Source organism: Mercenaria mercenaria, chromosome 11, assembly GCF_021730395.1.
Source record: "Mercenaria mercenaria strain notata chromosome 11, MADL_Memer_1, whole genome shotgun sequence".
Lineage (NCBI taxonomy): Eukaryota > Metazoa > Mollusca > Bivalvia > Venerida > Veneridae > Mercenaria > Mercenaria mercenaria.
In genome coordinates this window covers 54,821,327-54,836,681 of record NC_069371.1, presented here as the reverse complement: position 1 = coordinate 54,836,681, position 15,355 = coordinate 54,821,327, and the positions used below count along the sequence as shown (strand labels likewise).

Sequence of the window (15,355 nt, the reverse complement as noted above, 5' to 3'; positions counted from 1 at the left end):
AACTGTATTCTGTGACATCACTAACAATATGCTGTGACAACATTAACCACTCATACATCATTAATATTCACTGTCGGTAAAATCCTAACAATTTTATATTCCCCTTCACTTTATCTTTTGAATTTGAAATCCTTGAATATATATTGGGTCAAAATTACAAAATTTTATAGAAACGGAAATAAATTATTTCACAGTATTAAAAAAAATTACCTAATATTGTTAAAGAAATATTACCAACCAAATAACATTTCAGCTACAGAATGGTTTTTTTCTATCCTTACCATGGCACTTTTTTCTAAATAAGCATCCATTTACTGTGTGTGTCATTACCAGTTATGAAATATTTCTCACTAACATTACTGATCAACTACTGCTTACTACCAATCAATTACAGTGACATAATCTCACTAAAACCTGTAACATTAACAAATACTGAGACAATATCAACAATACCCTGTGATGCGTAAAGTTATTTTACATCCTTAAACTGTTATTACTAAGTAAATATTGTAATTTTGACACTATCATCAGGGGTCTAGCCAGGTCCAATTTTTTAGGAGAAGTCACTTCTCACTCAAGCTGATTTAGGGAGAAGTGGGAGGACCTTTTCTACCTCAACGCTGTTGAGTGATTCGAAAGGTGGCTATAATTTTCTTGTTTCTAGATAAAAAAACATTGATGTGACCATTACTGTGGTTACCTATACAATATTATGACATTACCAGACATCTTCCTTACTGTAATATTACTTGCGAAAATAATAATAATGTCCAAATATTCTATAATCAATCAATTACTCTGACACAATAGGCCAATCTCTAACTTAACCAACCAAATTCTGTGAGATTATCAACCAGAAACTGTGAAATTACCAGCAAGATACTGTGAAATTACCAACCAGTTACTGTGAAATTACCAACCAGATACTGTCAGATTACCAACCAGATACTGTGAAATTATACCAGCCAGATACTGTGAAATTACTAACCAGTTACTGTGAAATTACCAACCAGATACTGTGAGATTACCAACCAGATACTGTGAAATAATACCAACCAGATACTGCAAAATTACGAACCAGACACTGTGAAATTACCAACCAGATACTGTGAGATTACCAACCAGATACTGTAATATTACCAGTCAGATACTGTGAGATTACCAACCAGATACTTTGAAATTACCAACCAGATACTGCAAGATTACCAGCAAGATACTCTGAGATTACCAACCAGATACTGGGAAATTACCAACCAGATACTGTGAAATTACCAATCACATACTGCAAAATTACCAACCAGACACTGTGAAATTACCAACCAGATACTGTGAGATTACCAACCAGATACTGTAATATTACCAGTCAGATACTGTGAGATTACCAACCAGATACTTTGAAATTACCAACCAGATACTGTAAGATTACCAGCACGATACTCCGAGATTACCAACCAGATACTGTGAAATTACCAACCAGATACTGTGAAATTACCAACCAGATACTGTGAAATTACCAGCCAGACACTGAGAAATTACCAACCAGATACTGGGAATTTACCAACTAGATATTGAGAAATTACCAACCAGATACTACGAGATTACCAACCAGATACTGTGAAATTACCAACCAGATACTGTGAGATTACCAACCAGATACTGTGAAATTACCAACCAGATACTGAGAAATTACCAACCAGATACTGAGAAATTACCAACCAGATACTGTGATATTATGAACCAGATACTGTGAAATTACCAACCAGATACTGTGATATTACCAACCAGATACTGTGATATTACTAAACAAGCTATATCTCTTACCTCAACATCTTCCTCAATGTCCCCTAGTTCTGTTTTGTCGTTCAAACGCTATAATACAAGGGTGTGTATTAGCCTAGTTGTTCTAAAAATTCACTTACATCTAGTTTATTTCATTTTATTGAAAGCTTCCTTTCACCTCATGATCAAGGTATTTTTTGTTTGTCGTAAAAACTAGTGATGGCAACGAATTGTATTTTTTGGTATTCAAATATTCGACCAACCTTCCAAACAAATACTCAAATATTTAGTCATACACTGATCAACAAAACAACTCAAAATCTTATGTGTTTTATCATACCCTATTCAGCCACTCACACAAAATGTTCTTTCCTTTACACCTAAAAAAATTCAGACATTGACAAATTGACCGACTCGTTCTTGTCACTTGTTCATCTTTTGTAATATAAGATATTCGTAATCTGCCTTCATTTAGATTAAATTTGTAAGGTTTTTTTCTTAATCATTACAGTAAGGTTATCTCCAATTACTCATTGCCGACTTTTTATTGGATGATCCTGTGAAATACTTCAAAATGGCAGAAGTCATAGGTAGCATTTTGACAGTAGATTAACATAATAAGCATGAAGAGTATTATAAATCAACTGAGATGTTTTAGACTTTGAGTGAGCATAATGTGGACAATATAAGAAAATATTTAGTTTGAATATGGAGTACATAACAAACAAGAGGGCCATGAAGGCCCTGTATCGCTCACCTGACATATTGGCCTAAAGATCATCAAGATAGTTTCATTAAGATATGGTCATAAATGTGGCCTCTAAAGTGTTAACTAACTTTTCCTTTGATTAGACCTGGTGACCTAGTTTTTGACCCCATACGACCCAGATTCGAACTTGACCTAAAGATCATCAAGATTAACATTCTGACTAAGTTTCATGAAGATAAATTATAAATGTGGACTCTAGAGTGTTAACAAGTTTTTCCTTTGATCTGACACGGTGACTTAGTTTTTGACCCCACATGACCCAGATTCGAACTTGACCTAAAGATCATCAAGATTAACATTCTGACTAAGTTTCATAAAGATAATGTCATAAATGTGGCCTCTAGAGTGTTTACAAGCTTTCCCTTTGATCTGACCCGGTGACCTAGTTTTTGATCCCAGATGACCCAGATTTGAACACGACCTATAGATCATCAAGACTAACATTCTGATCATGTTTCATTAAGATATGGTCATAAATGTGGCCTCTAGAGTGTTAACTAGCTTTTCCCTTGATTTGACCTGGTGACCTAGTTTTTGACCCTACATGACCCAGATTCATTCTGGACTTTGAGATCATCATGAGTAACATTCTGACCAAGTTTCATGAAGATACAGTCATAAATGTGGCCTCCACAGTGTTAACTAGCTTTTCCTTTGATTTGACCCGGTGACCTAGTTTTTGACCCCACATGACCTAGATTCGAACTTGACCTAAAGATCATCAAGATTAACATTCTGACTAAGTTTCATAAAGATACAGTCATAAATGTGGCCTCAAGTGTTAACAAGCTTTTCCTTTGATTTGACCCAGTGACCTAGTTTTTGACCCCACCTGACCCAGATTTGAACATGACCTATAGATCATCAAGACTAACATTCTGACCAAGTTTCATTAAGATATGGTCACAAATGTGGCCTCTAGAGTGTTAACTAGCTTTTCCTTTGATTTGACCTGGTGACCTAGTTTTTGACCCTACATGACCCATATTCATTCTGGACTTTGAGATCATCAGGAGTAACATTCTGACTAAGTTTCATAAAGATACAGTTATAAATGTGGCCTCTACATTTTTAACAAGCTTTGCCTTTGATTTGACCTGGTGACCTAGTTTTTGACCCCAGATGACCCAATATCAAACTCATCCAAGATTTTATTAAGGGTAACATTCTGACTAAGTTTCATTAAGATTGGGCCAAAATTGTGACCTCTAGAGTGTTAACAAGTTTTTCCTTTGATTTGACCTGGTGACCTAGTTTTTAACCCCAGATGATCCAATATCAAACTCATCCAAGATTTTATTGAGGATAACATTCTGACCAAACTTCATTAAGATTGGGCCAAAATTGTGACCTCTAGAGTGTTAACAAGCTTTTCCTTTGATTTGTCCTGGTGACCTAGTTTCTGACCCCAGATGACCCAATATATCGAACTCATCCAAGATTCTATTGAGGGTAACATTCTGACCAAGTTTCATTAAGATTGGGCAAAAATTGTGACCTCTAGAGTGTTAACAAGTTTTTCCTTTGATTTGACCTGGTGACCTAGTTTTTGAACCCAGATGACCCAATATCAAACTCGTCCAAGATTTTTATGAGGGTAACATTCTGACTAAGTTTCATTAAGATTAGGCCAAAATTGTGACCTCTAGAGTGTTAACAGTCAAATTGTTGACGACGGACGACGGACACAGGGCGATCACAAAAGCTCACCTTGAGCACTTTTTGCATTTTTTTCGTTACATTTTGAGTTAATTATTTTTATAGTCATATTGATTGGATAATGCTACTAACATAAACAAGAGGGCCATGATGGCCCTATATCGCTCACCTGTTATCACTGCACTTGAGGACAAGAAGTTCCTCAGAAAAAATATCTAAGTCTAAAGGACAGGAACAACAAAGGGAAGGAATTTAACCAAAAAGAAAAAAAAATCTTACAAGGTACAGATATGTTAAAATACACCTAAAATTGGAGGTACCATCCATGTTGAACCACAGAAAACTGGTCTCGGGTTTTCCCTACGGCCAATAATAAAAAAGTTACTAAAGTAAGCTATTTATAGTAACGTAAAAGGGAAGTAATAAAAAAAAAAATATTGTAAGTGGACAAAAGAAGGATCTGCCAAAAAAATCTGTTGACATAAATGAAATTTCAGATCAGTATCGTCATTAATTATGGTGAAATAACAATTTTAATTTGAAATAAAGGGAGGTAATTTGACATAAAATCAGTCCATAGTTATTTACCCTGATTGTCTCAGTCCAACTCATAACAATAATGAAATTTTAAATAAGCCCTGTAAGTACTTACTGATATAAATCCATTTTGATTACAATCAGGGGAGGTAATCAGATATAAAATAACTCTGGAACATATGATTGGATCTGATTTGTCATGAAATCCAAGATTTATTGTTGTTGAAGATATTTTGGAAGTTTGTATCAAATAAAACCATAAATGAAGTCTCTATATGGCTGCAAAAGCCAAAATAGCCAATTCTGGACCTTTAAGGGGCCATAACTCTGGAACCTAAGACGGAATATGGCCAGTTGAAGAAAGGAAGCAAGATCTTGTGGTGATACAAGTTGTGTGCAAGTTTGGTTAAAATCAAATCATAAATGAAGCTGCTATTGTGCAGACAAGGTCAAAATAGCTAATTTTGGCCCTTTCAGGGGCCATAACTCTGGAACCCATTAAGGGAATCTGGCAGGTTCAAGAAAGGAACCGAGATCTTATGGTGACACAAGTTTTGTGCAAGTTTGATTAAATTCAAATCATAAATGAAGCTGCTATTGTGCAGACAAGGTCAAAACAGCTAATTCTGGCCCTTTCAGGGGCCATCACTCTGGAACCCATAATGGAATCTGGCCAGTTCAAGAAAGGAACCAAGATCTTATGGGGATACAAGTTGTGTGCCAGTTTGGTAAAATTCAAATCGTAAATAAAGCTGCTATTGTGCAGACAAGGTCAAAATAGCTCATTTTGGCCCTTTCAGGGGCCATAACTCTGGAACCCATAATGGGATCTGGCCAGTTCAAGAAAGGAACTGTGATCTTATGGTGATACAAGTTGTGTGCAAGTTTGGTTAAAATAAAATCATAAATGAAACCACTATCATGCAGACAAGAAATTGTTGACGCACGGATGGACGAAGGGTGATCACAAAAAGCTCACCTTGTCACTATGTGACAGGTGAGCTAAAAAAATTGTATGCGTTACATCTGGCTTGTTTCTTACACTTTTTGGCATTTTCTTTACTCAAACACATCTTTGACTGAATTTGATTGAAATCCGAGTCATTAAATCAAGTGTTTTCAGAAAGCTTTTTAATTACCAGCAGTTTGCACCTACTGAAAACAAGGCAATTTGTAACCGATTTGCATCAATTTGTGACCATTAAAGATTTCTAAAGGCAAGCAATTAATGATATTAACTACAGAGTACATGGTACACTGTCATCACCATAGCGACATATAACCTTGGCACACTAATATACAAAATGAGATGTCTAGCAATCATTGGTGGAAGTCATTTTCATGCATACTTATGAAAGAAGATTTCAGCAAAATATTAATAAACAAACATTTTGGCTCTTTCATTTAGCTTTTATCATCTTTTTTTTTCAAATTTTCAAATAGTAAAACAGTATTTGAATATTCATGTAAAAAGATAAAAAATTGAATATTCGTTGCCATCCCTAGTAAAAATATGTCTCTCCTATACTGAATACAGCAAAAATTATTTAACTAGATGTGTGTCCATTGGACACAGGTGCTCAAACTTCCTGTCACTGTGTTGTCATATGTTACTTGTTGACAATGCAAGACAATGAAAACTTGGTTGGGGTGTAGGTCATCTGGGGGTTGAGGCGGGAGGTATGGATACTATAAAACATGACCAGCAAATTCAGTGAATTCATATCCCCCACTGAATTGGTTACATTTTGAAAGATATAACAATTAAAGAGCAATCACTCTGCAGTTACTATTAAAAGAGATCCTAACAAAATTGTGCAAGTACCACCACCCTATAGTGACCTATATTTGTATTAAGTTCCATTGGGGAATTTATGAATTTTAGAACAATTACAGGACAATAACTCTGTAGTTACTAGGGAGATCCTGATGAAAGAAGTGCATGCACAATCACCCTATAATGATTTATAATTGTGTTAAATTTCATGAAGACCCATCAATGGATTACTTAATTATCTCAATAAGACTTAGTAGTGAACACAAACAGGACTTGGTTTTGCTCTCAATGAGGCTTGTTGTTAACAAAGGCACTGATCTCAATAAGACTTAGTAGTGAACACAAACAGGACTTGGTTTTGCTCTCAATGAGGCTTGATGTTAACAAAGGTACTGATCTCAATAAGACTTAGTAGTAAACACAAGCAGGACTTGGTTTTGCTCTCAATGAGGCTTGTTGTTGACAAAGGTACTGATCTCAATAAAACTTAGTAGTAAACACAAACAGGACTTGGTTTTGCTCTCAATGAGGCTTGTTGTTGACAAAGGTACTGATCTCAATAAGACTTAGTAGTAAACACAAACAGGACTTGGTTTTGCTCTCAATGAGGCTTGTTGTTAACAAAGGTACTGATCTCAATAAGACTTAGTAGTGAACACAAACAGGACTTGGTTTTGCTCTCAATGAGGCTTGTTGTTAACAAAGGTACTGATCTCAATAAGACTTAGTAGTGAACACAAACAGGACTTGGTTTTGCTCTCAATGAGGCTTGATGTTAAAAAAGGTACTGATCTCAATAAGACTTAGTAGTGAACACAAACAGGACTTGGTTTTGCTCTCAATGAGGCTTGTTGTTAGCAAAGGTACTGATCTCAATAAGACTTAGTAGTAAACACTAGCAGGACTTGGTTTTGCTCTCAGTGAGGCTTGTTGTTAACAAAGGTACTGATCTCAATAAGACTTAGTAGTGAACACAAGCTGGACTTGGTTTTGCTCTCAGTGAGGCTTATTGTTAACAAAGGTACTGATCTCAATAAGACTTAGTAGTGAACACAAACAGGACTTGGTTTTGCTCTCAATGAGGCTTGTTGTTAACAAAGGAACAGATCTCAATAAGACTTAGTAGTGAACACAAACAGGACTTGGTTTTGCTCTCAATGAGGCTTGTTGTTGTTAACAAAGGTATTGATCTCAATAAGACATAGTAGTGAACACAAACATGACTTGGTTTTGCTCTCAATGAGGCTTGTTGTTAACAAAGGTACTGATCTCAATAAGACTTAGTAGTGAACACAAGCAGGACTAGGTTTTGCTCTCAAGGAGGCTTAACAAAGGTACTGATCTCAATAAGACTTAGTAGTGAACACAAACCGGACTTGGTTTTGCTCTCAATGAGGCTTGTTGTTAGCAAAGGTACTGATCTCAATAAGACTTAGTAGTGAACACAAGCAGGACTTGGTTTTGCTCTCAATGAGGCTTGTTGTTAACAAAGGTACTGATCTCAATAAGACTTAATAGGAACACAAACAGGACTTGGTTTTGCTCTCAATGAGGCTTGTTGTTGTTAACAAAGGTACTGATCTCAATATGACTTAGTAGTGAACACTAGCAGGACTTGGTTTTGCTCTCAATGAGGCTTGTTGTTGTTAACAAAGGTACTGATCTCAATAAGACTTATGCCTCGGTCACAAAACCGTACAATGTCCATCCAATTTTAGAATCCTTACGGTCTCTGTACAATCGTAGCATCTGGTCACAGTACCTACTGGCCCCGTACGATCTTATGAGGATGTAATCATAGGATAATCCTACGTACATCGCAGGCAAGTCATACGGAGCTTGCAAGGAGCCCCGCCGTATCTTACAGTGCTTGTGGGTTTGTACGGCGCTCGTACGGCGCAACAAGAATAAATCAGTTTGGCGACGTCTGAAAAAGTTCCATTTTCAATCGTAGGATATCAGTACAGACATAGCAGACAAGTGCTCACAAGGAGCCCGGCCGTATCTTAATATCGTACTGACATCGTACATTGACCATGTGAGTCCCCTGCCATAGTGGTGCGAGCATCTGCAAGCCTTGCAGTTTTCCAAATCTGCACAGACATCGTGCGATGCCCGTATGAGCTCTTCCGGGGCCGTGCGGTTCCTGTACGGGGCTCTTGCGAGCTGCTCCCGACTTCAAAAAGCTCGTAGAGAATTCGGGAGCTCGGTGAAACATTTTCACTGAGTTTCCGAGTCTTCCACGTGTTAAAAAATCCGTCTGACGCTCGTATGAGTCAACGATGTCTGTACAGACGCCGTTCAAGTTTTTAAAAATTAGACTGAAAACCTACTCGTAGCATTCTTGTGACTGCAGTATTAGTAGAGAACACAAACAGGACTTGGCATTGCTCTCAACAGGATTTAATAGTGAACACTAACAGGACTTGGTATTGCTCTCAATGAGGCTTGTTGTTGTTAACAAAGCTATTTATCTCAATATGACTTAGTAGTGAACACAAATAGGACTCAACAGATTAAAACTGTTCACAACTGGGACTTATTACTGCCCCTCAATGAGACTTAATAATGTTCACAAAGGGGACTTTACAGTGCCCTACATGAAATTTAGTTATTCATGAATTGTTCTCAAAGATGATATTGTCCACAAGTGGGACCTGGCATTGGTATTTAGGAGACTTAGTATTGTTCACAATGGGGACTTCCTACTGCTCTCGATACGGCTAACTACTGATCATAATTGTGTTTGGTGACTTGAATGAGACTTAATATTGTTCATAATTCTAGCTTAGTACTGTTCTCAGTAAGGCTTGGTGTTGTTCATATGGGACTTGTATGGTACTGATCACAATGGGGACTTGGTCTTGTTTACAGTGTGACATTGAAATATTCACAACAGGTTTTAAAATAATTCACAACAAAATTTGACATTAACCACTGTGGAAATTAATACTGATCACTATAATAGGGCATGATACAGTTTAAAATGAAGTTTGATACTAATAACAACTCTTACATTTACATCAAATTCAGTGAGGTAAAGAGAACAAGTTTGAAAACAAAATATGGCAGACAAACAGACAAAGTCTATTGGGGTGCAGATATAACAAAATGTTTGTTATTTATATTAAGGAAATCCACACCAAATAAATAAGGTAGAATATAGAAATCAACAACAAAATGCACAAAACTCTCTGTGACAGAAAATTCAAAAGCATTAAAATATATCAGGTTCTTTTTTTCTGTCACAGAGCAAGAATATAATAAATAATTCTAAAACAGTCCTGAAAAAAAGATAAAACTTCTACATGAAATATATGAAGTATTCCACACCAAAATGGCAACAAACTAAATAGATCATAATCCTACCGTTCCCATAACACTTGTTTGTAATAAATATTTTAAGACACCAGAAATTAACTGCTAGAATACTTAGGTAATGACATAAATAAAATGGATAAAAAGTTGTTAAAACATTTATTTATGTTTACAATTTTTTAAGTGAATGACATCAGCTACCTAGCAATTAATTCAACATGGTCTGTCAAAATCTAAGCAAAATCTAAACTGTCTTCTAATGCAGCAAAATAAATAACACAATTTATATCAGTAACATTTTTCTCAAACAAACAATTTGTTTTTCTCTCTTTTTATTAAATTTTGTCTTTTCATGAAAGCTAGCATATCCCAGAGTCATTAGTTCCAATGCCCTTAAAGCAGTCTAACACATGTTTCATTAGTAACATGTATAGGATAGACAGAGAGTTGTATATATCCCGACAACAGCACAAGTTGTCTATCCGACTTAGACAACATGACATAATCAAAGTACTGAGAGGACTGATGGGGGCAATCCTTTGAAGTTTCAAGACTTGATGTAATCCATTCATGTCAGGGAAGCACATGCAGGCATTATGTAATGCACTTGTGTGTGGCAAGAAATGAAGTGGGCACAACTTTAAGAGTGCACAACAATAAAATTTATTAACTTTGTGTTCAATACACTTCTATATTTTGTTCAAAGATAAAGATAAAAAATCTGGTCTTGTTCAATAGCTGTTGTTCATCGACAAACAAAAACCTTTCATTGCCAGGTTTGATAAAATGAAAAAGATAAAGTTATACAATGTATTTCAATTTCTTCAATACTTCTGTTTGCACTCTATGTCCTGACATCATGTGTTCTTGACAGTCTAACAGAAACAGGCAAACAAGGAATGTTTTTGTTACAAATAAGCATCATTTTAATAAGGAGTCGTCATTAGTTAACACACTAACACCTGTAAAAAATATTTTCATAGATCTACCTTTTTCCATTCCAACTATTGCTAAAATTCAGTAACTGTTTTCTTAATAACATACATGATATATGATGATATTATTATTCATATTGTTTGTTATGTTTGTTGATCAAAATAACATTGTCTTTTTCAATTTTATGTTATTTAATGTACACCTGTGTTTCAAACTATCAATATCATGATATAAGAAATACATTAAACACTATGAAAACCGTGATTCGTCATATCAATGAACCTACCGAGCTGGCGTATACAGTTAGGTTCGAGTAAATTAGGATACGAAACGCCCGTGGAAAAAGAACAAGATTACTGGTGGTTCTGCCTTCGAATATCCCCATCAGAAACCATTTGCACCCTCAGATAGATGAAATACATTAAACTGGTAACATAAATGTATATCTGTAGGGATAATTACCAAGAAAATGAGGCCAAAATATAACGGGCACCTGTGACGAGTGGTGGATTACCTCCCATAGCAAAAATTACTCGGTCTGAAAAATGATGAAATACGTATATGTACGCTCAATTATAACAGTATTTAGCACACTTTTTACGTTAAACGATAATTTTCCTGCAGATAAATACCAATTTGATAAAAAACTGAAACTGTTTTATTTGATTAAACGCCTATTTTTACGGAAAACATATTCAATGGCGTTTTACAAATACATAAAAATACGACAAAAAATTAAGATATTTAATTACATATAACATAAATGAGCATAAATATCATTGTGAATAAACTATTTAGTAAGCATTAAAAAAAAAAAAAAGAACAGACATCAGATAAGATTAATAAAATATTAGAACATTAAGATACGGTAAGACAGCTGTTTGTTATCAAGTAAGAATTCGAACGTATTTACACAATAAAATCATCCAGTTCATGTTAGTTCAATCTCTTAAAAAAATACAGTCAGTTTCTAAAAGAGTGCATAGTAATTTCCAAAATAATGAGTTTTCAACTTCTTTTTGAAAACATCTATTGTGTCTGAGTTCCTTATTTCAAGAGGCAATTCATTCCAGAGTTTAGGTCCAACAGTACCAAAACTTCTGTCGCTGAACGTTTTGCGCTTGTTGAAAGGAACAAGCAAATTCGATGAACTGGTATCCCCCGCCGAACGGGTTTGTGGTGAGGAATGGCAAAAAGATATATCCAGCAAAAAGTTAAGGATGTTAATAAGAAGCAAATAATTTCATTAGTCAAAATCAAGCTAACAGAAAACAAATGTTTAATTAAAGAGTACATAATAAATGTATGATACTTTGATCCTGACTAAAGAATTTATTTTGAATGGGATATGCTTACTGTAATAAGCTTAGCTTTTAAAATTAAATGCAGTTAATTGAAATGTGAGCTTGAAGTTTAACTGGAACGAAATATTGTCTTTGAGTGGTTTGGCACCAGGTGCTGCTGTTTAACATGTACATTACATAAAAGAACAGATGTCCTTAAGAGGTAAAATATCTTGAACATGGCTGAGGCAAGGTTTGTGCAGTCACAACTTAAACATGTTGAAGGTTTGAACATTTAAAAAAAAAAAAAAAAAAGGAATGGAAATATATAAAGTATAATTATATAGATATATGTATATATTTATTTTTTATAGGGTGGGGGTGCAGGGGAACGGGAGAGGAAACAAAATTTCACATGTTGATTATAAATATTGATTGAAAATTAAAAATGAAAAAAAAAAAATGGTAAAAGGGTGAAGTTGTGGGTGGGAGGGGGTGTGCATGATCAGTGGTCAGTGGTGGGCATGACTGGGTGGAGAAGTGAGGTGGGGGAATGGTACAACTTGGAAGGTTTGAAAGAAAAATCTAAAATAAGAAATGAAAAAAAATAAAAAAATTTTTTTTTTTTTTTTGGTGGGGGGGGGGGGTTGGGAGGGGGAGGGGGTATGACCAAGGCAAGTGGGTGACCAGGTGTGGGTGCGCAACTTCACATGTTTATAATGAATGTTCACAGAAAAGAATGAAAGAAATTTACTGAAATTCTGCCAGAATTAATGGTAAGTTTTTTATGTACAAATATGTTGATTTTTAGACACTTAAGGGCAATAACTCTGAAGTTACAAAAGGAATCCGTACAAAATTGTCTGTGTACAACCACATTATAGTGCTCTAAATTCTGTTAAAGTTTCATAGTTCTAGTTCAAATATATCAAAAGTTATGATGCAGAAATTGCCATATCTATAGATCTATAGTACCCTATATAGTTAACACTAGAAACTTCTAAGGGCCATAACTCTGGTGTTACTTGGGCAATCTGTCTGAAACTTGATGGGCCCCATAACCTCATAGTGGTGAACATGTATATGAAGTTTGTTTGAAAAAAATCTAAAAAAAATTATTTTTTTTTTTTTTTTGGGGGGGGGGGGGGGAATAGTGGGGAGGTGATCAAGGTAAGGGGGTGACCAGGTGTGGGTACACAATTTCACATGTTTACAATACATGTTCATGGAAAAGAATGAAAGAAATTTAATGAAATTCTACAAAATGGTAAGTTTGTTATGTACAAATATGTGGATTTTTATACAATTAAAGGGCAATAACTCTTAATTTACAAATAAATCCAAATGAAATTGTGTGTACACAACCACATTACGGTGATCTAAATTCTGTTTAAGTTTCATAGTTCTAGGTCAAATATATCAAAAGTTATGATGCAGAAATTGCCATATTTATTGTACCCTATATAGTTAACACTAGAAACTTCTAAGGGCCATAACTCTGGTGTTACTTGGGCAATCTGACTGAAACTTGACGGGCCGCAAGAACTCATTGTGGTGAACATGTATATGAAGTTTTAAATAAATATTCCCAACCATTTCCTAGATATGGCTCCGGACGGACGGACAACGCCAAAACTATATCCCTCCGACTTTCGTCGGGGGATAACAACGAAACACCCAGTAACGGAATTTGAAGAACGCAAGTTCCTTGTCTGTGTTTGTTTTATGAGAAGTTCAGAAAGATATTCTGGAGAGTTTCCAACTGAACAATTATACATGTAGGTGAGCAATTTGATCAGCGTATATGGCGTTTTTTTTTTTTTAAATAAAAATCTGGGAATGAATGTTTTCTTCGGTCCTTTTTCAAGGAATTTCCGAACATTATAATTATGTTAAACACGTCATATACATAATGTTCTGATCTTTAGACTAAAGAACAGAACACATGTTCAGTTTGGGAAATGCTGTACTTTTCCAGAATAAGCGCGTTTCTATTCGCCCTATTGTGAGGTCGGATCTCAGGAAAAAGTAAAAAAAAATATCTCTCCTGATTTGCAGTGGCGTGGTGGTTCCAACTGAAATTACTGCATGCCCTCAATATTCTGATGCCATAACTTTTGACAACATCTCCATGGATTCAAACCTTCCCTAGATGACATGTATATTCAGGATGCTCTCTCCAATTCACAGTACATATCCATATCGACGCACTCTTTGCGAAATCTGCTATATCGGCGCTTTCTTTGCGCCGGCACCGGCTATTTTTTGCTATAAACAGTGCCCAGGTTGGTATGGGAGGCGAAAAATCGAGCTGCCATCCATGATCATAGGTATGCTGCTCAAAATAAGTAGAGCACGGAACATAAGATTGTCTTTTCTATATTTTATAGTGTTTACTTTTTAATTATCAGCGATTTTGCTCGCAACTCGATGAAATTTGTTGATGGTGTATTGACATGGAACACTAGCCCGACTTTTTCCACAGTCTTTAACCAGTTTTTCCTTTGATATCATACATATCAATATTCTTCCAAATAATAAAGATAAATAGGCCGAAATGTAAATGGAATTTTTCAAAACCACTTACTTTCGGTTTTGTCGTGGCACCGGCGGTCTCTCTGCATACCAGTTTTTTTTCTTTTTTTTTTTTTGATGCACAGGCAGGCTCTCTGCATTACGCACAGAGGTGCTCTAGGCTAATGACTATCTGGAAACATTATAGCTTAATTAATTTGGTGTGTTCATCTGACTTTTTATAACTGCCAACCTGTTTATAGCAAAGAATCGCTGGTGCCGATGCAAGAAACCGCCGATAAAGCATATTTCGCAAAGAGTCCGCCAATATGGATATGCACCGTGCTATTGTTTATTAGATTTTAGTAACTATTTGAAATTCAATTCATTTTTATGCAACTTCTGTGGACAAGACATTTTGATTAACGATTTACAGCTGATTTCGAGAACAAAATATATAATTATACATAATAAACAATCACGAATAAGGACGGTCCGACCAAGTACATAAATATGCCTTTAAGCTTTAAAATATTCTTTACAGTTGGTGTAAAACAGAAGTAATCTGTTCATAGTTGATTTTACAAATTCGAACAATGAGAGAAAAAATCTACTGACGATTATTAAATTAGATATTAATAATTACTATTTTCTGAAATAATATTTTAGAAATAACACCTGCACAGAAAAGATATTTTTACAGATTGCGAATCGGGATCTATAGGATGTTGCCGCATATTTATAGATTCGCCTACTGATAAACGGTACTGATCGCCACAAACT

The 15,355-nt window shown here is 35.3% G+C and overlaps 1 protein-coding gene across 1 annotated transcript in view; it reads right to left on the bottom strand.

Annotated features, from left to right (window-relative positions):
• LOC123531477 (serine/threonine-protein kinase OSR1-like) overlaps positions 1 to 15,355 on the bottom strand; it is a 170,802-nt gene that overhangs the window by 58,411 nt on the left and 97,036 nt on the right. Inside the window, exon 12 of the mRNA XM_053518113.1 lies at positions 1,822 to 1,869. Within this exon, the coding sequence (XP_053374088.1) occupies positions 1,822 to 1,869 (48 nt within the window). The remainder of the gene's footprint in view (positions 1 to 1,821; positions 1,870 to 15,355) is intronic.